Here is a 26,874-nt window from a genome sequence, read left to right on the forward strand (position 1 = left end):
CCAGGGAAAAGACCTTGTCTATTTACCCTATTTACCCATGATGTTATGAACCCCTATCAGGTCACCCCTCAGCCTCCGACACTCCAGGGAAAACAGCCCCAGCCTGTTCAGCCCCTCCCTGTAGCTCAAACCCTCCAACCCTGGCAACATCCTTGTAAATCTTTTCTGAACCCTTTCAAGTTTCACAACCTCCTCCTGATAGCGGGGAGACAGGAATTGCACGCAATATTCCGACAGTGGCCTCACCAAAGAATGTGCTTCCAGATTTCCAGGAACTCTCCAGTTTAAACAATAACCAGTTCCTGGTTAATACATAACCAGATGCCAGCTGGGTAAATGTTCCTGGTGAACCTATCTTTGAAGGAACATTATATCGAACATTCTGGCGCAGTACAGACCCTTCGGCCCTCGATGTTGTGCTGACCTGTGGAACCAATCTGAAGCCCATCTAACCTACACTATTCCATTTTCATCCATATGTTTATCCAATGACCATTTAAATGCCCTTAAAGTTGGCGAGTCTACTACTGTTACAGGCAGTGCGTTCCACACCCCTCCTACTCTCTGAGTAAAGACACTACCTCTGACATCTGTCCTATATCTATCACCCCTCAATTTATAGCTATGTCCCCTCGTGCTAACCATCACCACCTGGGAAACAAGGCTCTCCCTGTCACTCCCCGATCTAACCCTCTGATTATCTTAAACATCTCCATCAGTCACCTCTCAACCTTCTTCTCTCTTACGAAAACAGCCTCAAATCCCTCAGCCTTTCCTCGTCAGACCTTCCCTCCATACCAGGCAACATCCTCTGCACCCTTTCCAAAGCTTCCATATCCTTCCGATAATGTCGTGACCAGTTCCGACTAGTCAGCTGACAATGCGGACCCACCCTCATCTGATGATCAGCAGATTCCATCATGAGGGGCCCGCATTTAAGAATTGACTCAGTATAACTCATATTGTGTGAGTGCACCTCCCCATTCTCTCTCTCTCTGACTTTCACCAGTCAGAGACAGAGAGAGAGAGAGAGAGAGAGAGTGGGCTATTCAACTGCAGAACCCAGCACGTGCACCCTCAACTCCAAAAACACAGATCGACACACAGCAGCAGCAGTGTTCACCCACCGCTCCCACCTTCCCTCAGTCCTCCTCAGACCCAGGGGACGGAGCCCAGTTGAATATCCAGACTCAATACCTCAGGACCACCCCGTGACAATAGTGCCTCAGCCCACTCCCAGGCCCAGAATGGATGCCTGGCCGAAGGGTCAGACAGTCCTGGAGATAAATCCAAACACACCCCCATTCCGGGATCAGCTGAAATATATCCAGGCTGACAGTGCAATGAGGGAGAGCTGCACTGTCAGAGGGTCAGTGCTGAGGGAGTGCCGCACTGTCGGAGGGTCAGTGCAGAGGGAGCGCCACACTGTCAGAGGGTCAGTGCTGAGGGAGTGGGCACTGTTGGAGGGTCAGTGCAGAGGGAGCGCCACACTGTCGGAGGGTCAGTGCTGAGGGAGAGCCGCACTGTCGGAGGGTCAGTGCTGAGGGAGTGCCGCACTGTCGGAGGGTCAGTGCTGAGGGAGCGCCACACTGTCGGAGGGTCAGTGCTGAGGGAGTACCGCATTGTCAGAGGTTCAGTGCTGAGGGAGCGCCACAGTGTCGGAGGATTAGTGCTGAGGGAGTGGGCACTGTCGGAGGGTCAGTGCTGAGCGAGTGGGCACTGTCGGAGTGTCAGTGCTGAGGGATGGACACTGTTGAAGGGTCAGTGCTGAGTGAGTGGGCACTATGGAGGGTCAGTGCTGAGGGAGTGGGCACTGTGGAGGGTCAGTGCTGAGGGAGTGGGCACTGTCGGAGTGTCAGTGCTGAGGGAGCGCTGCACTGTCGGAGGGTCAGTGCTGAGTGAGTGGGCACTGTGGAGGGTCAGTGTTGAGGGAGTGGGCACTGTCAGAGGGTCAGTGCTGAGGGAGTGCTGCACCGTCGGAGGTTCAGTGCTGAGGGAGTGCCGCACTGTCGGAGGGTCAGTGCTAAGGGAGTGCTGCACTGTCGGAGGTTCAGTGCTGAGGGAGTGCCGCACTGTTGGAGGGTCAGTGCTGAGAGAGTGCCGCACTGTTGGAGGGTCAGTGCTGAGGGAGCGCTGCACTGTTGGAGGGTCAGTGCTGAGGGAGTGGGCACTGGTGTCTGTAACTGGGGGGGGAGGGGGGGAGGTGGATAAAGGGTTAATCCTCACTGGGAATCCAGTGCCTGGTGTCTGTAACTGGGGGGAGGGGAGGGGGAGGAGGGTAAAGGGTTAATCCTCACTGGGAACTCGGCCGGGGTGGGGAGAGGTGCAGTACACTCTGATGCAGGGATTTGAACTCACTGATCGGGGATTTGTTTGCAGCGTCTGTCTCTCTCTCTCTCTCTCTGTGTGTGAGGGAACCCACTCATTCTGAAACTGAGCTTCAAGGCTGGGTTTCTCAATTGTGTTTCTAAGCACTGAGAGCTGTAATTCACTTTCAGTATCAAACCGCTGTACCCCTGATGGGGTCTGGGTGGGAGACGGTGACAGTGGGGTGGGGTTTGTGTGGGGGGCGGGGGGGGGTGCAGAAGGGAAGGGTTGAGATGGTTGGGGGGGGGGGGAAGGTTTGCTGATGGTGGAATCAATTGCAAACATCTCATAAACAATTTTCGCTTGGTTTTTATCCACTCAGGTTTCTGTTCCTTGCTCTCTGAGCCCTGGAATCGGCCGGTTATCGGAAACCACGAGTGATATCCGTGGGACTGGGTCAAAGGTGAACAGCTCACTGCTCGTCCTTCAGCGAACCCCCCTCCCCATCCCTTCACCCTGCTTCCTAAAGCTCCCTCACGGGATACCCACAGAGAATGCCCTGAAACCATCGGATGCAGGAGCAGCATTAGGCCATTCAGCCCTTCAAATCTGCTACGCCGTTCGATCCCAGCTGACACTGTTTCTCAATCCCACTCGCCCTGTAACCCTCGACCCCCTCACTAATCAGGAACCTCTCTATCTCTGGCTCAAAACCAGGTTATAGTCCAACAGGTTTATTTGGAAGCACCAGCTTTCGGAGTGACGCTCCTTCATCAGGTGGCTAGTGGAGTTAGCTAGTGCTTCCAAATAAACCTGTTGGACTATAACCTCGTGTTGTGTAACTTTTAACTTTGTCCGTTCCAGTCCAACACCGGCGTCTCCAAATCTTAAACACACTCAGTGACGTGTCCCCTACAGCCCTCTGTGGCAATGATTCCCACAGATTCGCCACACTCCGGCTGAAGAAATTCCTCCCTCTATCAGTTCCAAGGGTGGTCCCTTCCCCCTGAGGTCGTGCCCTCGGGCCCTGGTCTCTCCTCCTGGTGGGAACATCTTCTCCGTGCCCACCCTATCCAGGCCGTCTCAGTGTTCTGTAAGGCTCAATCAGATCCCTCATTCCTGATGAAGGGCTTTTGCCCGAAACATCGATTTTCCTGCTCCTCGGATGCTGCCTGACCTGCTGTGCTTTTCCAACAACACTCTCTAATCTTTACTCTGATCTCCAGCATCTGCAGCCCTCACTTTCGCCTCCTCGTCCTTCTCAACCTCATCAAGTCCAGGGCCGGAGTCCTCAACCTCTCCTCGTACGACACACCCTCCATTCCCCAGGATCGTTCTTGTAAACCCCCTCTGGACCCCCCCCAAGGCCAGCACATCCTTCCTCAGATACGGGGCCCACAATATTCCCAATGCGGTCTGACCAGGGCCTTGTCCAGCCTCAGCAGGTCATCCCTGCTCTGGGATTTGAACACTCTGAAAATGAACGGTAACATTGCATTTACTGTCCCCACTGCCAACTGAACCTGTATGTGAACCAGAAGCCAATCCTGAACCAGGACTCCACAGTCCCTTCGTGCTTCCGATTTCGGAAACCTTTCCCCATGTAGTCCATGCCTCTCTGCTTCCTACCAAAGGTCATGACCTCACACTTTCCCACACTGTACTCCATCTGCCACTTCTTTGCCCACTCCCCGAACCTGTCCAAGTCCTTCTGCGGCCTCCCCGCTCCCTCAGTACCACCCGTCCCTCCACCCTATCTTTGTGTCATCTACAAACTCAGCAACAATGTCCTCGGTCCCTTTGCCCAGGTCGTTAATGTGTAACGTGAATCGTTGCGGTCCCAACACTGACCCCTGTGGGTCTCCACTCGTCACCAGTTGCCATCCGGAGAAAGAGCCCTTTATGCCCACCCTCTGCCTCCTGCCAACCCTCTATCCAGGCCAGGGCCTTGCCCCGAACACCACGGGCTCTTATCTTCATTAACAGCCTCCTGTGCGGCTCCTGGTCAAAGACCTTCTGGAAATCCTAATAGATCACCTCTAGCTGCTCTCCTTTGTCTAAGTTGCTCATCACCTCCTTGAAGAATTCTAACAGATTTGTCAGGAATCACCTCCCCATGGCGAAACTGTGCTGACTCAGCCTTATTTGACCATGTTCTCCATAATCTCACCCTTAATAACGGACTCTCAAATCTCACCAGTGACCAAGGTCAGGCTAACCTGCCGACAGTCTCCCGTCTTCTGGGGATCAGTCCTCTGACCCTCTGACTTAATGTATGGAGGGGGGGGGGGTGGGGAGTGCAGTTGTCACTTACTTGACCCTGAGGTGAGATCTTTACCTCCACCCACACAATATCGCTCCCAACCAGTGAGAATCCCTCACCTCTCTGTAACCCCCTCCAGCCCCTACACCCCCTCCCTATCTCTGTAACCCCCTCCAGCCCCTACACCCCCTCCCTATCTCTGTAACCCCCTCCAGCCCCTACACCCCCTGCCTATCTCTGTAACCCCCTCCAGCCCCTACACCCTCTCCCTATCTCTGTAACTTCCTCCAGCCCCTACACCCCCTCCCTATCTCTGTAACCCCCTCCAGCCCCTACACCCCCTCCCTATCTCTGTAACCCCCTCCAGCCCCTACACCCTCTCCCTATCTCTGTAACCCCCTCCAGCCCCTACACCCCCTCCCTATCTCTGTAACCCCCTCCATCCTCTACACCCCCTCCCTATCTCTGTAACCCCCTCCATCCTCTACACCCCCTCCCTATCTCTGTAACCCCCTCCAGCCCCTACACCCCCTCCCTATCTCTGTAACCCCCTCCAGCCCCTACACCCCCTCCCTATCTCTGTAACCCCCTCCAGCCCCCTACACCCCCTCCCTATCTCTGTAACCCCCTCCCAGGTCTCTCTAATGCTCCCATTCTGTGTGAAATACGGGGAGAGAGAGACCGAGACAGAGGGAATGAGTTGGAGGGAGCCACAGGGAGGGAGATAAGGAAAGGGAGTAAATGGGAAGCTGTAACTAAGCAAAAAAACTGACGATTTGGAAAGCTTTATTGAATGTTTTAAGTTGCGGTGTGGGGAGGGGTGGATAGCACAATTGGAATGCCAAATGGCCGAATGGCCTCAGTGTAATGTGACTGTAATGTGACTGACATTTCCTCATTATTTGCTGCAGGGTTGTAGACTGTGCTGGGACGGGTATGGTTTGTTATGGGAAGGAAGGGTTTCTGACTGAGACAGCCTGCTGCTGGCAGGTGCTGGCCTGGGGCTGTCCCTGTGAGAGAGTGTCGGGCGGGGTGGGGGGTGGGGGAGGTGGTGTGAGGGGAGAGCGTGCACTCAGTACTGTGCACACACTGACACTCTGACTGAACTTCAGGCCCGAGTTACAGAACGGATTGACTCATGTGGAGGGGGAGAAACACAGAGAGAGGTGGAGGGAGACACACACACACACGGACTGAGATAGAAACAGGGTGAGGGAGAGAGATAGAGCACAGGGGAGAAAGACACTGATAGAACTATACAGGCACAGACAGGTATACACACACACACAGACACACAGACACGCACAGACACACACTCACAAACAGACACACACTCACAAACAGACACACACTCACAAACAGACACACACACACACACAGAAACAGATACACACAGGCACATACATCCAGACACTGACACACACACAGACAGACACACACACACAGACAGACACACACACACAGACAGACAAACACACAGACACACACTCACAAACAGACACACACACACACAGAAACAGATACACACAGGCACACACATACAGACAGACACAGACAAACACACGCACACAGACACAGACAGACACACACACACAGACAGACACAGACAAACACACGCACACAGACACAGACAGACACACACACAGACACAGACAAACACAAGCACACAGACAGACACACACTCACAAACAGACACACACTCACAAACAGACACACACACACAGACAGACACACACACACACAGACAGACACACACAGACACAGACACACAGACAAACACACGCACACAGACAGACACACACACAGACACAAACAAACACACACTCACAGAAACAGATACACACAGGCACACACATACAGACACTGACCGCAACAGACACACACACACAGAGACACTGAAACAGACACACACATACACACAGGCACACACATACAGACACTGACAGAAACAGACACAGACATACACACAGGCACAGACACAGACAAGCAGACAGACACACACACATAGACACTGACCGCAACAGACACAGACATACACACAGGCACAGACACAAACCCACACAGACACTGACAGAAACAGACATAGACAGATACACACAGGTACACACACACACAGACAGAAACAGACACATACACACAAGCACACATGTAAACATGCGCATACATATACAAACTGAGAGAGACACAGAGAGATACAGACACACATACACACATATACACACACTCAGATATGCAGATCAAAAGTGAGAGAGACACAGAGAGAAACACACCCCCACAGTGAATTAATCCATCCTTTTCAGGAGTGTCACACACCCACACAGACACCCACACAGACACAGACAGCCACATAGACACAGAGAGATATAGACAGAGTGGATCCACAGCTGGAGTGGGATAGGCCCCGGGGGGGGCGGGGAATGTAATGGGATAGGCCCTTGGAGGGGAGTGGGATAGGTCCCGGGTTTGGGGGTGGAATAGGCCCCGGGAGGGGGGGGGGGAGGGGGGGGTAGGTGGGGGAAGTGGGATAGGCCCCGGAGGGGGTAGTGGGATACGCCCCGGGGGGGGGTGGGACAGGCCCCGGGGGGAGTGGGATAGCCCATGGGGAGTGGGATAGGCCCCAGGGGAGTGAGATAGGCCACGGGGGTGTGGGGGCCCTGGGGAGTGAGACAGGCCTGACTCACTCCCTCAGAGACAGTAAGGACTGCAGATAGTGGAGATCAGAGTTGAGAGTGAGGCGCTGGAAAAGCACAGCCGGTCAGGCAACACCCAGCGCCACACTCTCGACTCTGATCTCCTCTGCTCCTCGGATAGTGCCTGGCCTGCTAGGCTTTTCCAGGGCCACACTCTGGACTCTGGCTCAATCCCTGCAGATTCTGGGTGTGGCTCATTGGCCGGACATTTCAGGGAGCAAGGACAGAAGATCCTGTACCTTGGAGTGAGGGAAGGGCAAGATAAGGGAGCCAGCCTTGACACAAGTCAGACATGCATTCCTGAGCAGGTTTATCCTTGACTGGAGCCTGAGTCAACAAGGCCTCAGGCTGCAGCTCTGCACTCAGTCCCCCGAGAGACATAGAGAGAGAGAGAGAGAGAGAGAGAGCCCTGATCTCAGTGGCGGTGGCTATACAGTGGGTCTATTGTTTTTCTTGTCTCTATCTGGTATTCCCCTGTCTATCGGATGCGGGAGTCGCACATCCTCTCGGTCTGAGGGACATCGGAGGAGGAAAAGAGGATCGAGGGAGAGGCAGAGGGAGCAGGCTTTCGAAGTGGTACTAGGCCGAGCTGCTGCACACTTGAGCTTCCCTCCGGCCTACAGCGATGGTGAACCTGAGGGGGCAGGGGGGGTGCTGGGCCGGGGTGCCACATGTTGGCGCACATTTGGCGTTGTCCGCTCACCCCCAATTTAAAAAAAAACTTCAGGCTGGATTGAGAGGAAGGGGGAGAGGGGAGATGGTCAGATAACAAGGGCAAATCCACCACAACCCCAGAGAGGACATCGAATGAAAACACCAACAGAAGGAAGGCCATGCCAATGGAGAGAGAGAGAGAGAGAGAGAGAGAGACCCTCACACACACAGGGCACAGAGAGAGACAGAGACCCTCACACACACAGGGCACAGAGAGAGAGAGAGAGACCCTCACACACACAGGGCACAGAGAGAGACAGAGACCCTCACACACACAGGGCACAGAGAGAGACAGAGAGACCCTCACACACAGGGCACAGAGAGAGACAGAGACCCTCACACACACAGGGCACAGAGAGAGAGAGAGAGACCCTCACACACACAGGGCACAGAGAGAGACAGAGACCCTCACACACACAGGGCACAGAGAGAGACAGAGACCCTCACACACACAGGGCACAGAGAGAGACAGAGACCCTCACACACACAGGGCACAGAGAGAGACAGAGACCCTCACACACACAGGGCACAGAGAGAGACAGAGACCCTCACACACACACAGGGCACAGAGAGAGAGAGAGAGACCCTCACACACACAGGGCACAGAGAGAGACAGAGACCCTCACACACACAGGGCACAGAGAGAGACAGAGAGACCCTCACACACACAGGGCACAGAGAGAGACAGAGACCCTCACACACACAGGGCACAGAGAGAGACAGAGACCCTCACACACAGGGCACAGAGAGAGAGAGAGAGACCCTCACACACACAGGGCACAGAGAGAGAGAGAGAGAGAGAGACCCTCACACACAGGGCACAGAGAGAGAGAGAGAGAGAGACCCTCACACACACAGGGCACAGAGAGAGACAGAGACCCTCACACACACAGGGCACAGAGAGAGAGAGAGAGACCCTCACACGCACGGGGCACACAGAGAGAGAGAGAGACCCTCACACGCACAGGTCAGAGAGAGAGAGAGAGAGACCCTCACACACACAGGGCACAGAGAGAGAGAGAGACCCTCACACACAGGGCACAGAGAGAGAGAGAGAGAGACCCTCACACACACAGGGCACAGAGAGAGAGAGAGAGACCCTCACACACACAGGGCAGAGAGAGAGAGAGAGAGAGAGAGACCCTCACACACAGGGCACAGAGAGAGAGAGAGAGAGAGACCCTCACACACACAGGGCACAGAGAGAGAGAGAGAGACCCTCACACACACAGGGCAGAGAGAGAGAGAGAGAGAGAGAGAGACCCTCACACACAGGGCACAGAGAGAGAGAGAGACCCTCACACACACAGGGCACAGAGAGAGAGAGAGAGACCCTCACACACACAGGGCAGAGAGAGAGAGAGAGAGAGAGAGAGACCCTCACACACAGGGCACAGAGAGAGAGAGAGACCCTCACACGCACGGGGCACACAGAGAGAGAGAGAGACCCTCACACGCACAGGTCAGAGAGAGAGAGACCCTCACACACACAGGGCACAGAGAGAGAGAGAGACCCTTACACACAGGGCACAGAGAGAGAGAGAGAGAGACCCTCACACACACAGGGCACAGAGAGAGAGAGAGACCCTCACACACACAGGGCACAGAGAGAAAGAGAGACCCTCACACACAGGGCACAGAGAGAGAGAGAGAGACCCTCACACGCACGGGGCACACACAGAGAGAGAGAGAGAGACCCTCACACACACGGGGCACACACAGAGAGAGAGAGAGAGACCCTCACACGCACGGGGCACACAGAGAGAGAGAGAGACCCTCACACGCACGGGGCACACAGAGAGAGAGAGACCCTCACACGCACGGGGCACACAGAGAGAGAGAGACCCTCACACACAGGGCACAGAGAGAGAGAGAGACCCTCACACACACAGGGCACAGAGAGAAAGAGAGACCCTCACACACAGGGCACAGAGAGAGAGAGAGAGACCCTCACACGCACGGGGCACACACAGAGAGAGAGAGAGAGACCCTCACACGCACGGGGCACACACAGAGAGAGAGAGAGAGACCCTCACGCGCACGGGGCACACAGAGAGAGAGAGAGACCCTCACACGCACGGGGCACACAGAGAGAGAGAGACCCTCACACACAGGGCACAGAGAGAGAGAGAGACCCTCACACACACAGGGCACAGAGAGAAAGAGAGACCCTCACACGCACGGGGCACACAGAGAGAGAGAGACCCTCACACACAGGGCACAGAGAGAAAGAGAGACCCTCACACACAGGGCACAGAGAGAGAGAGAGAGACCCTCACACGCACGGGGCACACACAGAGAGAGAGAGAGAGACCCTCACACACACGGGGCACACACAGAGAGAGAGAGAGAGACCCTCACACGCACGGGGCACACAGAGAGAGAGAGAGACCCTCACACGCACGGGGCACACAGAGAGAGAGAGACCCTCACTGTGACCCTGTCTAAACCCAACTGCACCCAGGCCTGTAACGTTAGCTAGAGCCTGTGATAGGCCGAACCAAGGCAAAAGGATCAGTCAGAGCACACAGAAAGTCTGAGGGGACGGGCCCATTTCAGATAATCCAGCAACCCATCACCCATCCACCCCCACCAGTCCACAATCTCCAACACCGTCGCAAATTAGCCCCTACCCCCCCAACACCTCACCGCCAGAGGGGGTTACAGAGATGGGGAGGGAGTGTGGGGGCTGGAGGGGTTACAGAGATAGGGAGGGAGTGTAGGGGCTGGAGGGGGTTACAGAGATAGGGAGGGAGTGTAGTGGCTGGACGGGGGTTACAGAGATAGGGAGGGGGTGTAGGGGCCGGAGGGGGGGTAACAGAGATAGGGAGGGGGTGTAGGGGCAGGAGGAAGTTACAGAGATATATATTTACTCTGTATCTAACCCTGTGCTGTCCCTGTCCTGCGAGGGGGATGGTGCAGAGGGAACTCTTTATTCAGAAGCTGTTGGGCAATTGCTAACTGATGATGAAAGTGTCTGTTCGTGTGTAAGGGAAAATCCCAGAGAGTTCTCCTGAAAGACTTGTTGAACACCAGGTCCTGATAACTGAGATCACAGTGAAATGAGACAATGCTTTGTTTATCAGACTCACTCTGGCAGTCGGTGTGTTTGCTCAGTGACTGTGCTTTATATGCAGCCCTCAATCCCAGCAGCTCCTGATCATTTCGCCCTCCTGTCTGGCCTGTGGCCAGTCCAACACAACACACACTTTTTTGGCAGCTCCTCCACGACACGAAAGCCAACAACCCAACCGCATTTCAGATTCAAGGCTGGCTTCGTGGAATTCAGGTCGTCAGACAGGATTGGGACCTGACGCTAAAAGCAGAAATCTAACCACTCAAAATGTCCCAGGACGTCTCTAACTTCCCCCCTGCAGTCTCTCTCACTCTATCCCCCTCCCAGTGCAAAAATAGATGAGCTATACACCTCCTCCAGCAACATTTACCAGGTCAGCCTTCCCCATACGGCACTGAGGGAGTGCCGCACTGTCGGAGGGTCAGTGCTGAGGGAGTGGGCACTGTCGGAGGGTCAATGCTGAGGGAGTACTGCACTGTCGGAGGGTCAGTGCTGAGGGAGTACTGCACTGTCGGAGGGTCAGTGCTGAGGGAGTGCCGCACTGTCGGAGGGTCAGTGCTGAGGGAGTGCCGTACTGTCGGAGGGTCAGTGCTGAGGGAGTGGGCACTGTCAGAGGGTCAGTGATGAGGGAGTGCCGTACTGTCGGAGGGTCAGTGCTGAGGGATTGGGCACTGTCGGAGGGTCAGTGATGAGGGGGTGTCGCACTGTCGGAGGGTCAGTGCTGAGGGAGTGGGCACTGTTGGAGGGTCAGTGCTGAGGGAGTGGGCACTGTTGGTCAGTCAGTATTTAAATCACCTTACGATCTGTAGCCCTGCATCTTGCACCCTTTGATGGGCAGGGACAGTTTCGACACATGATTGGGGAAAGTTCTCTCAAATCTCTTCGACGGCATTACCTTTCCCTCTCTAAAGGAGACATTCTCCCACCTACCCTCATCACTGAAGCCTCTCATCTCAGTGACCGTTCCTGCAACTCGCATCTGCGCTCTCTCTCAATGACGTATACACGTCCTTCTTACGTGAGGAGCGGACAATACTCCAATTGAAGACCATCTCGAACATGTTCAACATCACCTTCCTGCTCTTGTACTCTGTGCCCATATCAAAACAAACCAAAGACGCAGTCTGCTTTGTATCATCTCCGAATATTGACAATTCTCTCTGAATGTCATCTGCACCCTGTCGCCAGCACAGAAAGATCCCAAGTGATTAGTGTACATCCAGTAAAGCAAGGATCCCATTAAAATTACATTCTCCAGCTCCTCAAAACATCCACTATTCTTCCTCACTGCCACAACAACAGGACTGCTTTTCACCACAGAATCCCAAATGTGTGGAAGGAGGCCATTCAGCCCATCAGGTCCACACTGACCCTCCAAAGAGCATCATACTCCGACCCAGCCACTTAGTCCAGCCCTATGGGACAATTCCCCATGGCCAATCCACCCTAACCTGCACATCCCTGGGCACTATGGGACAATTTCCCATGGCCAACCCACCCTAACCTGCACATCCCTGGGCACTATGGGACAATTTCCCATGGCCAATCCACCCTAACCTGCACATCCCTGGACACTATGGGACAATTTCCCATGGCCAATCCACCCTAACCTGCACATCCCTGGGCACTATGGGACAATTCCCCATGGCCAATCCACCCTAACCTGCACATCCCTGGGCACTATGGGACAATTTCCCATGGCCAATCCACCCTAACCTGCACATCCCTGGGCACTATGGGACAATTTCCCATGGCCAATCCTCCCTAACCTGCACATCCCTGGGCACTATGGGACAATTTCCCATGGCCAATCCACCCTAACCTGCACATCCCTGGACACTATGGGACAATTTCCCATGGCCAATCCACCCTAACCTGCACATCCCTGGGCACTATGGGACAATTTCCCATGGCCAATCCACCCTAACCTGCACATCCCTGGACACTATGGGACAATTTCCCATGGCCAATCCACCCTAACCTGCACATCCCTGGGCACTATGGGACAATTTCTCATGGCCAATCCACCCTAACCTGCACATCCCTGGGCACTATGGGACAATTTCCCATGGCCAATCCACCCTGACCTACACATCTTTGGACTGTGGGAGGAAACTGGAGCCCCTGGAGGAAAACCACGTGGGAGAACATGCAAACCCCGCACAGACAGCCACCTGAGGGTGAAATCGAACCCAGGTCCCTGGCGCTGGGAGGCAGCAATGCTAACCATTGAGTCTCCCTGTCAGTGTCGGGTTAGTGACGTGAAGGGCGGATGTGACCAGGTGAGCGAGTCACCTGTGTTTCCTTTCTCTATCGCCTGGGGTGGAGGGGATGCAGGCGGGAAGGGGGGAAACGAAATGAGTCATTCCAAGCAACGACCAGATTCCGAGTACCTGCTCAGTGCTCAGTCAGCTCCCCCTGTCTCGCTGGAAATCAGCCGCTGTCAGACATCCCACTGTTCCGCGAGACCCCTCCGCACCCTCTCTCCTTCCCACTGCCTGCCCCCTCCCACCTGCGCGCCATGCCCCACCCCCCCCTCACAAATCACCCCGGATGGGGAAGGGGCTAGACAAGGGCAGGCCTGGGACAAAAGGGTTCACTCAGTTGATTCCAGAGTTGAAGCTTATGAGGAGTAGTTGGGGATTCAGAAGAATGAGGGGGAGGGAGGGGGGGGTTGTGGGTGGGGGGCAGTCTTATAGAAACGTATAAAATGATGAAGGGAATAGATAAGATCGAGGTAGAGGGGATGTTCCCACTGGCAGGTGTAACTAGGACAAGAGGATCGAGCCTCAAGATTAGGGGGAGCAGGTTTCAGACTGAATTGAGAAGGAATCTCTTCAGTCAGAGGGTTGGGAATCTGTGGAATTCCCTGCCCAGGGAAGTCGTTGATGGTATTTCAGTGAACGTGTTTTAAAGCTAAGTTAGATTTGAACAATGAAGGGATTCAGGGTTACGGTGAGAGGGCGGGTTAGTGGAGCTGAGCTCATGAAAAGATCAGCCATGGTCTTAATGGCTGGCAGAGCGGGCTTGAAGGGGCCGAATGGCCTCCCCCTGCTCCTAGTCCTTATGTTCGTCTGAGTCTGGGAGGTCAAGGCGTTCTGAAGCATTTCCTGGCAGAGAGGGAGGAGGGTCTGAGGAGGGAGGTCGGGGGTACGCTGGAAGAGTGTTCGGTGGGTGATATCTCCCTTCTCCTGGGGACAGGTTCGGGGTGCTGGTAGGGGAGGGTGAAGGGGTTGTGGAGGAGGTATTATGGGGCGTTCCCAGGGATGGGGGGGGGGTTTAGGTAAAACCTTCCAGTGGTGTGCCTTTGGTGCAGGACATGGAATTGCATCGATATCAGCAGGCAGAGAAACATCCGTTCACTCCCCCCACCCTGTGTCTATTTTCCTATATTCATGCAGGCCACCTCTCTGGACAGGACAGCATTCACTTCCCATCCCTAATTTATTCAAGGGGCCTGGAATCATTGAGGTGTCCAGCACGGAAACAGGCCCTTCGGCCCAACTCGTCCATGCCGACCCAGATATCCTAACCTAATCCAGTCCCATTTGCCAGCACCCGGCCCATATCCCTCCAAACCCTTCCTATTCACATCCCCATCCAGATGCCTTTTAAATGTTGACATTGTACCAGCCTCCACCACTTCCTCTGGCAGCTCATTCCATACACGTACCACCCTCTGGGTGAAAAAGTTGCCCTTCAGCTCCCTTTTATATCTTTCCCCTCTCACCCTAAACCTACGCCCCTCTAGTTCTGGACTCCCCCACCCCAGGGAAAAGACCTTGTTTATTTACCCTCTCCAGGCCCCTCGTGGTTTTATAAACCTCTAGTTCTGGACTCCCCCACACAAGGGGGAAAAGACCTTGTCTATTTATCCTATCCATGCCCCTCATGATTTTATAAACCACTATAAGGTCACCCCTCAGTCTCCGACGCTCCAGGGAAAACAGCCCCAGCCTGTTCAGCCTCTCCCTGTAGCTCAGATCCTCCAACCCTGGCAACATCCTTGTAAATCTTTTCAGTTAAGAGTCAACCTGTGGGCCTGCAGTTATGTGTAGGCCCAGACTGGGGAAGGATGGCAGATTCCTTCCCCAGTAGACACGAGTGAACTAGATGGGATTCGTCCTGACAATGGATTCATGGTTGTCCCTGGTCTCCAAACACCAGACTTTTTTTTATTGAGCTCAAATTGCACGGTCTGCCCCGGGGTGGGATTTGAACCAGGTCCCCGTGACATTATCCGTGTCTCCGGGCAGATAACCCAGTGGTCACACCGTTCGGCCACTGCCTCCTCATGTCTGGTGGAGATTGGGGCCATCAGTCTCAATAGGTGTCCGTGCCCTCAGGGAGCTAGGAGAGACCAGCAGGGATTAGGGAGGACCCACGTAGGAAGAGAAATTGTTCTCCTCTCCATCTCACCATGGAGTCATTACAGTGCAGAATAAAGGCCTTCAGCCCATCATCTGTGCCCCTATCACCCTGCGAATGCCAATCTGCAAAACACGGCACGCACTCTCTCTCTCTACGCACCCAGCAACCCCCACTGTCCTGCGGCTGACTACCTCAACTCCCCCTCCCAGTCTCCCAAGGACACGCAAGTCCTGGGCCTCCTCCATCACCAAACCCTCACCACCCGACGCCTGGAGGAAGAACGCCTCATCTTCCACCCTCCAACCACTGGGGATCAATGTGGATTTCTCCAGTTTCCTCATCTCCCCTCCCCCCCACCTCCCACCTCATCCCAGATCCAACCCTCCAACTTGGCACCGTCCTCTTGAATGGTCCTACCTGTCCATCTCCCTTCCCACCTATCCACTCCACCCTCAACTCTGACCTATTGCCTTCCCAGCTACCTTCACCCCATCCCCAGACTCCCCCCCCCCCCCCGCCCCATTTATCTCTCAACCCCCTTTCCCACCCCCCTGACATTCCTGATGAAGGGCTTATGCCCAAAACGCCGTCTCTCCTGCTCCTCGGATGTTGCCAGACCTGCTGTGCTTTTCCAGCACCACACTTCCCGGTTCTCTGGTGTGCGACCCCAGGCGTGATTTACTCAGTGACCTTTCGGATTCGGTCCTGACCGGTCCCATCTGTCCCCCACCTCCGCCCCACGCCCCGCTTTCCAGGAACAGCTCCCCGTCAATCCTGCTCCCTCCCTGGCAGTGCCTCACAACTCGCTGGGACAAGAGACAAATTCTCCTCCTCAACACCCCCCCCACAGCATCCCTCTGGGTCGATTTCCCCATTCCCCTCCCCCTGTCCCGTGTCCCTCTGGCGACTGACCCTCCTGGGGAAACGCCGTGATTCGGAACGACCTGATTCTATCTCTCCCTTAACCTTCTCTCTGCTCCTCGAGGGACAACCTCACGCTCCCTCTCTGAAGGGAACACCCCATAAATCCTTCTCCACACGTACCCCCAACCCCCTCACCTCAGCAAGAGGTGAGATGCGACCAGATCTGGGTGTCTCGGTGGAACAGTCCCCGAAGGTTGGCAGGCAGGGGGTAGCAAGCAGTGAGGGGGAGTTGATGACGTGCTGGCCTTCCTAGCGAGAGGATTGGAGTATTGCAGTGAGGGCGTCTTGCTGCGGTTACCCAGGGCCTTGGTGAGGCCACTCCTTGAGGACTGTGTCTAGTTTCGGTCTCCTAGTCTTGAGGGAGGGACATTCCCGCTATTGAGGGATCCCAGCGAAAGTTCACCAGACTGATTCCCGGGAATGACACATGAGGGAAGGTTGGATCGACTGGGCTTGGACTCACTGGAATTTAGGGGAATGTGGGGGTCGATTCTCATAGAAACATATACAATCCTGGTGGGACTGGACAGGCTGGATGTGGGAGAAATGTTGGGGGAATCCAGAACTAGGGGGTCACAGTCTAAGACTAAAGGGGGAAGCCATTCCGGACTGAGATGAGGGAGAATTTCTTCAGTCAGGGAGTTGGGAACCTGTGGAATTCTCTCCCACAGGAAGCTGCTGGGGGCCAGTTCATTAGATATATCCAAGAGGGAGCTGGATGTGGGTCATGGGGCTAAAGGGATCAAGGGGAGAGGGTGGGAATGGGATCCTGAGATTGCATTGGATTGGTGGTGCAGGCTGGAAGGGCCGAATGGCGTACTCCTGTATCTATTGTCTATGTTTCTGCGTAAAGTGCTCAGAACGGGGCTCCACCCTTTGTCCGAAGATCACTTTGACCTGTGAGCTTTCCCGCGCGCTCTCTCTATCACTGATAAAACATCGGGTGTTATTTTAATCTCAAGCTCCCGTTTGCTCCCTGTTGTTTCTCAGTAAGAACACCCTGACCTGCTCCTCTCAAACATTAATTGAGATTCCTCCTTTGGGTGTATCTACACGGAAAATAGGCGATGTTGTCTGACAAGAGATTACTCATTAACTGGCTGGTTTACTCACAACTCAAGTGGAAACAGGCTGATGTTTAAAACAAGTCTCATTTCCTCTCCCGCCTTTCAAAAGGTCAACGAGGAACTTACTGAATCCTGACAGTGCAGTCCGTCTCTCTGCAGCCCACTGACTCTCTCCAGCGTGCCATCTGACCATCATGCCATCCCGCACCCCATTCCTTTCCAAGCAACCATCGAACAGAGAACATTCCGGAGCAGTCCAGGCCCCTTTGGCCCTCCATGTTGAGCTGACCTGTGATACTAATCTGAAGCCCAGCTCAGCGAACAAAGCTACATCCAAAACCTCAACCCTGAGCTACAAATCTTCTCAAAACTCGCTGAAGCCCATCTAACCTACACTATTCCATTCTCATCCATATACCTACCAAATGACCACTTAAACACCCTTAAAGTTGCTGAGTCTCCTACTGTTGCGGGCAGTGTGTTCCATGTCCCTAATACTCTCTGAGTAAAGAACCTACCTCTGACATCTGTCCTATATCTACCACCCCTCAATTTAAAGCTATGACCCCTCGTGCTAGCCATCGCCATCCGAGGAAAAAGGCTCTGATTAGCTTGTATGTCTCGAATAAGTCACCTCTCAATCTTCTCTCCAATGAAAACAGTCTCAAGTCCCTCAGCTTTTCCACATAAGACCTTGCCTCCGTACCATCGTGGGAAATCTCCTCTGCACCCTCTCCAAAGCTTCCACATCCTTCCGATAACGTGGTGACTAGAACTGAACCATCCAATGTCTCCATGACACCACCAGGCAGTGCGTTCCAGACATTAACAAACTCGCCGCGTTAGAAAGATTCTCTCTCACATCATCGCAACCTTTCACAAATTGCACCATTGTACACTCGGTCTTTTAACACAGCAGAACAATCTCCCCCAACATGACAATAGACAATAGTCAATAGGTGCAGGAGTAGGCCATTCAGCCCTTCGAGCCTGCACCGCCATTCAATATGACCATGGCTGATCATTCCTAATCAGTATCCTGTTCCTGCCTTATCCCCATAACCCTTGATTCCACTATCTTTGAGAGCTCTATCCAACTCTTTCTTAAATGAATCCAGAGACTGGGCCTCCACTGCCCTCTGGGGCAGAGCATTCCACACTGCCACCACTCTCTGGGTGAAGAAGTTTCTCCTCATCTCTGTTCTAAATGGTCCACCCCGTATTTTTAAGCTGTGTCCTCTGGTTCGGCACTCACCCATCAGCGGAAACATGTTTCCTGCTGCCAGAGTGTCCAACCCTTTCATAATCTTATATGTCTCAGTCAGATCTCCTCTCAGTCTTCTAAACTCAAGGGTATACAATCCCAGTCGCTTCAGTCTTTCAGTGTAAGGTAATCCCGCCATTCCGGGAATTGACCTCGTGAACCTATGCTGCACACCCTCAATAGCCAGAATGTCTTTTCTCAAATTTGGAGACCAGAACTGCACACAATACTCCAGGTGTGGTCTCACCAGGGCCCTGTACAGCTGTAGAAGCACCTCTTTGCTTCTATACTCAATTCCTCTTGTTATGAAGGCCAGCATGCTATTAGCCTTCTTCACTACTTGCTGTACCTGCATGCTTGCCTTCATTGACTGGTGTACAAGAACACCCAGATCTCTCTGTACTGCCCCTTTACATAAATTGATTCCATTGAGGTAGTAATCTGCCTTCCTGTTCTTGCCACCAAAGTGGATAACCATACATTTATCCACATTAAACTGCATCTGCCATGCATCTGCCCACTCACTTAACTTGTCCAGGTCACCCTGTAATCTCCTAACATCCTCATCACATTTCACCCTGCCACCCAGCTTTGTATCATCAACAAATTTGCTAATGTTATTGCTGATACCATCTTCTATATCATTAACATATATTGTAAAAAGCTGCGGTCCCAGCACGGATCCCTGCACTGCCCCACTGGTCACTGCCTGCCATTCCGAAATGGAGCCGTTTATCACTACCCTTTGTTTCCTATTAGCCAACCAATTTTCAATCCAATCTAGTACTTTGCCCCCAATACCATGCGCCCTAATTTTACTCACTAACCTCCTGTGTGGGACTTTATCAAAAGCTTTCTGAAAGTCCAGGTACACTACATCTACTGGATCTCCCTCGTCCAACTTCAGAGTTACATCCTCAAAAAACTCAAGAAGATTAGTCAAGCATGATTTCCCCTTCATAAATCCATGCTGACTCTGACCTATCCTGTTACTACTATCCAGATGTGCAGTAATTTCATCCTTTATAATAGACTCCAGCATCTTTCCCACCACTGAGGTCAGACTAACTGGTCTATAATTTCCTGCTTTCTCTCGCCCACCTTTCTTAAAAAGTGGTATAACATTAGCCACCCTCCAATCCTCAGGAACCGACCCCGAATCTATCGAACTCTGGAAAACAATCACCAACGCATCCACGATTTCCCGAGCCACCTCCTTCAGTACCCTCGGATGCAGACCATCAGGCCCCGGAGACTTATCAACCTTCAGACCTAACAGTCTCTCCAACACCAAATCCTGGCAAATATAAATTCCCTTAAGTTCAGGTCCTTCAGCCACTGTTACCTCAGGGAGATTGCTTGTGTCTTCCCCAGTGAACACAGATCTGAAGTACCCATTTAATTCTTCTGCCATTTCTTTGTTCCCCGTAATATATTCCGCTGTTTCTGTCTTCAAGGGCCCAATTTTTGTCCTAACCATTTTTTTGCCTTGCACATACCTAAAAAAGCTTTTACTATCCTCCTTAATATTCTTGGCCAGTTTACCTTTGTACCTCATTTTTCCTCTGCGTATTTCCTTCTTAGTAATCCTCTGTTGCTCTTTAAAAGCTTCCCAGTCCTCCGTTTTCCCACTTATCTTTGCTATGTTATACTTTTTCTCTTTTGTGTGTGTCTCTCTCTCTCTCTCTCTATCTCTTTTGTCTGTTGATTTTTCTCCCTTGCATGTGTACATCTCTCTAACTTTTGTGTATTTGGCTCTCTCTCTCTCTCTTTCTCTTGTCCTCCTCTTACATGTCTGTGTTAATCTCTTTCTTCTCTCTCGCTCTCTCTCTTTGTCTGTCTCCCCCTCTCTCTGTTGTCTCTCCCTCTCTCTCATCTCACTCTGTTGTGCTCCTCTCTCTCCTGTCTCTCTCACTCTCTTTTATCTCCCTCTCTTTTGTCTATCTCTTGCTTGTGCCTCTGTCTCATGTATCACTCTTTCTTCTATGTGTCTCTCTCTCTCTCTCTCATGTCTCGCTCATTTGTGTCCATCTCCCCTCTCTCTCCCCTTGTCTCTCTCTCTCTCTCATCTCTCTCCTCTGTGTGTGTCTCTCTATCCTGTGTGTCTCTCCAGTGGGTGGGTGTTAATCTCTCTCCTGTGTGTGGCTTTCTCTATCTGTGTGTGTGTATGTGTCTTTGTCTGTGTGTGTGTGTCTCTCTCTCTCTCTCTCTCTCCTGTGTCTCTCTCCCTCTCTCCCCTGTGTCTCTGCCCTGTGAGTGTGTGTTAATCTCTCTCTCTCTATCTCGGACCCTTACCTGTCGAAGGTTATTGTAAATATCCAGGTCCTTTCTCCCCAGCTGGAGGAGTTGGATGAGTTTATCGACCATTGCGCTGTCCTCCTGGACCACAGCGATGTGCAGGGGCCTGAACACAACGAGAAAGACAGACATAGAGTCAGATCAGCTTGGCTCCGCTCTCTCCTGGATTCCACACCTCGAAGCCTCCAACACCAAACATCACCCTGTCCGCTGGAGAAACTAATCAAAGCTCACAGACCAGGGCTGTTCCGACCCTCAGAGATCAGGCATTATCTGTTCAATAGGAACAGGAGACCATTCAGCCTCCCTCCTCTAGCCTGTTACACAGGAACAGGAGACCATTCAGCCTCCCTCCTCTAGCCTGTTACATAGGAACAGGAGGCCGTTCAGCACCCCTTCTCCAACCTGTTACACAGGAACAGGAGGCCATTCAGCCCCTCTCCTCCAGCCTGTTAGATATGGTTTTGCCCTTGCAGCTGGCAAGAAACAAGGAAGCGAGAGATGGCTGAGCGAGACAGAGAGACTGAGCCTTGGCACACTGTGTGAGGAGAAGCAGGGGCAAGGTGTTTGGTATGCTTTCCTTTATCGGTCAGGGTATTGAGTACAGGAGTTGGGAGGTCATGTTGCGGCTGTATAGGACATTGGTTAGGCCACTGTTGGAATATTGTGTGTAATTCTGGTCTCCTTCCTATCGGAAAGATGTTGTGAAACTTGAAAGGGTTCAGAAAAGATTTACAAGGATGTTGCCAGGATTGGAGGATCTGAGCTACAGGGAGAGGCTGAACAGGCTGGGGCTGTTTTCCCTGGAGCGTCGGAGGCTGAGGGGTGACCTTATAGAGGTTTACAAAACCATGAGGGGCATGGATAGAGTAAATAGACAAAGTCTTTTCCCTGGGGTGGGGGAGTCCAGAGCTAGAGGGGCATAGGTTTAGGGTGAGAGGGGAAAGATATAAGAGGGAGCTAAGAATCATTGAATCCCTCCAGTGTGGATACAGGACACGCAACCAATCGAGTCTACGCCAACCCTCTGAAGAGCATCCCTCTCCCTAAACCATCCCAAAAACCTGCCTTTCCCATGGCTAATCCATGTAGCCTACACATCTCTGGACACTGAGGGAGTGTTGCTCTGTCGGAGGGTCAGTGCTGAGAGAGCGGGCACTGTCAGAGGGTCAGTGCTGAGAGAGCGGGCACTGTCGGAGGGTCAGTGCTGAGGGAGTGCCGCACTGTTCGAGGGTCAGTGCTGAGGGAGTGGGCACTGTCGGAGGGTCAGTGCTGAGAGAGTGGGCATTGACAGAGGGTCAGTGCTGAGGGAGTGGGCACTGTCAGAGGGTCAGTGCTGAGGGAGTGGGCACTGTCAGAGGGTCAGTGCTGAGGGAGTGGGCACTGTTGGAGGGTCAGTGCTGAGGGAGTGGGCACTGTCAGAGGGTCAGTGCTGAGGGAGTGCCGTACTGTTGGAGGGTCAGTGCTGAGGGAGTGCCACACTGTCAGAGGGTCAGTGCTGAGGGAGTGGGCACTGTCGGAGGGTCAGTGCTGAGGGAGTGGGCACTGTCAGAGGGTCAGTGCTGAGGGAGTGCCGCACTGTTGGAGGGTCAGTGCTGAGGGAGTGGGCACTGTCAGAGGGTCAGTGCTGAGGGAGTGGGCACTGTTGGAGGGTCAGTGCTGAGGGAGTGGGCACTGTCGGAGGGTCAGTGCTATGGGTTTGCCCTCCCTCCCTGTCATTCTCTGACCCCCTGTCAACAAAGCCCATCAATCCAATTCTTTCCCGGCGTCCGAGCAAGTGGTGAGACCAGGGAAGGAGCTGTTAATGCCCCGACCCAGACACTGTTCAACAAACACCACGTAACCAGGTGGGAGTAGGGGCAGATTAAGCCACATTCACCCAAGAGCAAAATGCCGGGGAAATGATTGGGCCTGGTCCCCTGGATCTGATGGGATACATCCCCGAATGTTCAAGGAAGTAGCTGAAGGTAAGGATGGAAATGGAGGAGGTGAGAGGGAGGACTAGGAACCTCAGAGCGAGTGGGTGACCCTGGAGCACTGAGTTGAGGAGGAATTTCTTCAGCTGGAGGGTGAGGAATGTGTGGGACTCACTCCCGCAGAGTGCCCTGGGGGAACACGTCACTGAGTGTGTTTAAGACAGAGATGGATCGGTTCCTGGTTAGAGAGAGGGAGGTCAAGGGTTGCAGGGAGAAGGCGGGAGAATGGGGTTGGGAAACATGTCATCCAGGATCGAATGGCGGAGCAGACTCAATGGGCCGAATGGCCCAGTTTCTGCTGTTGTGTCTTCTGGTCTGATGTTTAGTCTGATGCCGTGAACTCTAGACTATCAATCCCAGAGACACAGGAGCTTTCTTGGAATCCAGCTTCCAACCCTGCAGGTGGTGGGAGATAGAATTCAACAAATCAAAATGGGAATTCAGAGCGGGAAGATGACCATGAATCCATTGCTGATTATTGGGAAAAAAAACCCCATCTGGGTCATGAATGTCCTTCAGGTAAGGAAACAGCCATCCTTACCTGGTCTGGGCCTACACGTGACTCCAGACCCACAGCCATGTGGCTATCTCTGAACTGATTAGGACGGCTGACTAATGTTGATCTAGCCCAGGATGCCCCCATGCTAGGAGGGAATAATGAAAATGGAAGTGGATTCTCTGGTCTTGCTGCAGTTACCCAGGGCCTCGCTGAGGCTACTCCTTGAGGACTGTGTCTAGTTTCAGTCTCCTAGTCTTGAGGGATCCCAGCGAAGGTTCACCAGACTGATTCCTGGGAATGACACATGAAGGAAGTCTGGATCGACTGGGCTTGGACTCACTGGAATTTAGGGGAATGTGGGGGTGGATTCTCATAGAAACGTATACAATCCTGGTGGGACAGGACAGGCTGGATGTGGGAGAAATGTTGGGGGAATCCAGAACTAGGGGGTCACAGTCTAAGACTAAAGGGGGAAGCCATTCCGGACTGAGATGAGGGAGAATTTCTTCACTCAGGGAGTTGGGAACCTGTGGAATTCTGTCCCACAGGAAGCTGCTGGGGGCCAGTTCATTAGATATATCCAAGAGGGAGCTGGAACAGGGGACTAAATGGATCAAGGGGTACGGGGAGAGGGTGCGAATGGGATACAATTTGGTCCTGTTGAAATGTGGTAGTTCCATTCTCATGTAATCCTGTTATAAGAATACGGCAGAATAGCAGCATGGTTCAAACCAAAGGGGCAGGAATTGTGTTATCACCAACACACACCTTAAACGTTTGTGCTTTAGAAACAGTGTCCCCATTCGTCAGTCGCATTACAGCGATGAATTCTCATGAACAAAATGCGCATCACCACAGAGCGACCTCTACTGAGATTGCCACGATCGTACGGGCTAGTGGTACAGGCTCAAAGGGCCGAATGGACCACGCCTGCAACTATTTCGTTGTGGCACGGTGGCTCAGTGGTTAGCAATGCTGCCTCCCGGCGCCAGTGACCCAGGTTCAATCCCACCCTCAGGCGACTGGCTGTGTGGAGTTTGCACATTCTCCCTGTGCCTGCGTGGGTTTCTTCCGGGTGCTCCGGTTTCCTCCCACAGTGCAGGTTAGGGTGGATTGGCCACGGGGAATTGTCCCATAGTGCCCAGTGATGTGCAGGTTAGCGTGGATTGGCCATGGGAAATTGTCCCATAGTGTCCAGGGATGTGCAGGTTAGGGTGGATTGGCCATGGGAAATTGTCCCATAGTGCCCAGGGATGTGCAGGTTAGCGTGGATTGGCCATGGGAAATTGTCCCATAGTGTCCAGGGATGTGCAGGTTAGGGTGGATTGGCCACGGGAAATTGTCCCATACTGTCCAGGGATGTGCAGGTTAGGGTGGATTGGCCACGGGGAATTGTCCCATACTGTCCAGGGATGTGCAGGTTAGGGTGGATTGGCCACGAGAAATTGTCCCATACTGTCCAGGGATGTGCAGGTTAGGGTGGATTGGCCACGGGAAATTGTCCCATAGTGTCCAGGGATGTGCAGGTTAGGGTGGATTGGCCATGGGAAATTGTCCCATAGTGCTCAGGGATGTGTAGGTTAGGGTGGATTGGCCATGGGAAATTGTCCCATAGTGCCCAGGGATGTGTAGGTTAGGGTGGATTGGCCATGGGAAATTGTCCCATAGTGTCCAGGGATGTGCAGGTTAGGGTGGATTGGCCATGGGAAATTGTCCCATAGTGTCCAGGGATGTGCAGGTTAGGGTGGATTGGCCACGGGAAATTGTCCCATAGTGTCCAGGGATGTGCATGTTAGGGTGGATTGGCCATGGGGAATTGTCCCATAGTGTCCAGGGATGTGCACGCTAGGGTGGATTGGCCATGGGGAATTGTCCCATAGTGTCCAGGGATGTGCAGGTTAGGGTGGGTTGGCCATGGGAAATTGTCCCATAGTGCCCAGGGATGTGCAGGTTAGGGTGGATTGGCCATGGGAAATTGTCCCATAGTGCCCAGGGACGTGCAGGTTAGGGTGGATTAGTCAGGGGTAAATGTCGAGTAATAGTGTCGGGGGAATGGGACTGGGTGTGTTACTCTTCGGAGGGTCGCTGTTGATGAGTTGGGCTGAATAACGAGAGGTCACTGTTTCAAGGTGAGAGGTGGAAAGTTTAAGGAGGATACATGCGTTAAGTACTTCACACAGAGGGTGGTGGGCATCTGGGACACGTTACCAGCAGAGGTGGTAGAGGCAGGCTCGGTAGATTCAGTTAAGATGCGTCTGGACTAATGTATGAGTAGGTGGGGAGCAGAGGGATACAGATGCTTCGGAATGACCAACAGGTTTAGACAGTAGATTTGGATTGGCTCAGGGTTGGAGGGCTGAAGGGCCTGTTCCTGGGCTGTAAAGTGTCTTTGTTCTTTGATCTTGAATGGCCTGTTTCCACTGCGTCAGGATTCTATGATTCTATGATTTTCTGTGTTTAATCTCACTTAGACTCTGGAAAATCTCCAGAGAGTTGGAGAATTGCCAGTGGAACACCTTTATTTGAAAAGGGAGTGAAGTAACCGTGAACCAATTAGATCAACATCTGTTATTTGGGAATGTACATTACTCAATGTGATAAATAAGGTCAGAATGGATTTCTAAGTCTCTTGTTGATCAGAACAGAGGACAGGCGAATCAGAAGTGGACAGTGAGCTGGTAAAACGGGGGCTGGGTTCGTGAAGAAGCGCCTCAGATGTTTAAACTCGATAGCTGTGAGGGAAGGGAATGTGCTATCCTCACGTTTATCACAAAGGTGGGTGTGGGAGGGAACCCAGGTGCTGAGGGCAGCACTGATTCTGCACAGGGATCGAGCCTGGTTCAGGTGGAGATGAAAAGCTTGGCCCAAGTGGAGTATAACGTGGGGAAATGTGACTTCGTACAATCCCGACAGTGTGGAAGCAGGCTCTTTGGTCCATCAAGGCCACACCGACCCTCCGAAGGGTATCCCACACAAACCCATTACTCTGCATTTATCCCTGACTTAATGCACCGAACCTGCACATCCCTGGGCACTATGGGACAATTCCCCATGGCCAGTCCACCCTAACCTGCACCTCACTGGGCACTATGGGACAATTTCCCATGGCCAATCCACCCTAACCTGCACATCCCTGGGCACTATGGGACAATTTCCCATGGCCAATCCACCCTAACCTGCACATCCCTGGGCACTATGGGACAATTTCCCATGGCCAATCCACCCTAACCTGCACATCCCTGGACACTATGGGACAATTTCCCATGGCCAATCCACCCTAACCTGCACATCCCTGGGCACTATGGGACAATTTCCCACAGCCAATCCACACTAACCTGCACATCCCTGGACACTATGGAACAATTTCCCATGGCCAATCCACCCTAACCTGCACATCCCTGGGCACTATGGGACAATTTCCCACG

General features: G+C 53.1%; 1 protein-coding gene across 1 annotated transcript in view; it reads right to left on the minus strand.

The window, feature by feature from the left end:
* The window catches only part of bcl3 (BCL3 transcription coactivator), a 75,784-nt gene that overhangs the window by 20,861 nt on the left and 28,049 nt on the right, over positions 1-26,874 (minus strand). The window contains exon 3 of the mRNA XM_087981025.1: positions 20,972-21,080. Coding sequence (XP_087837151.1) covers positions 20,972-21,080 — 109 coding nt within the window. The remainder of the gene's footprint in view (positions 1-20,971; positions 21,081-26,874) is intronic.

This window comes from Chiloscyllium plagiosum, unplaced genomic scaffold (genome assembly GCF_037043375.1).
Source record: "Chiloscyllium plagiosum isolate Xiang-an unplaced genomic scaffold, Cpla_swu_hap1 HiC_scaffold_38, whole genome shotgun sequence".
NCBI classification, from domain to species: Eukaryota; Metazoa; Chordata; class Chondrichthyes; order Orectolobiformes; family Hemiscylliidae; genus Chiloscyllium; species Chiloscyllium plagiosum.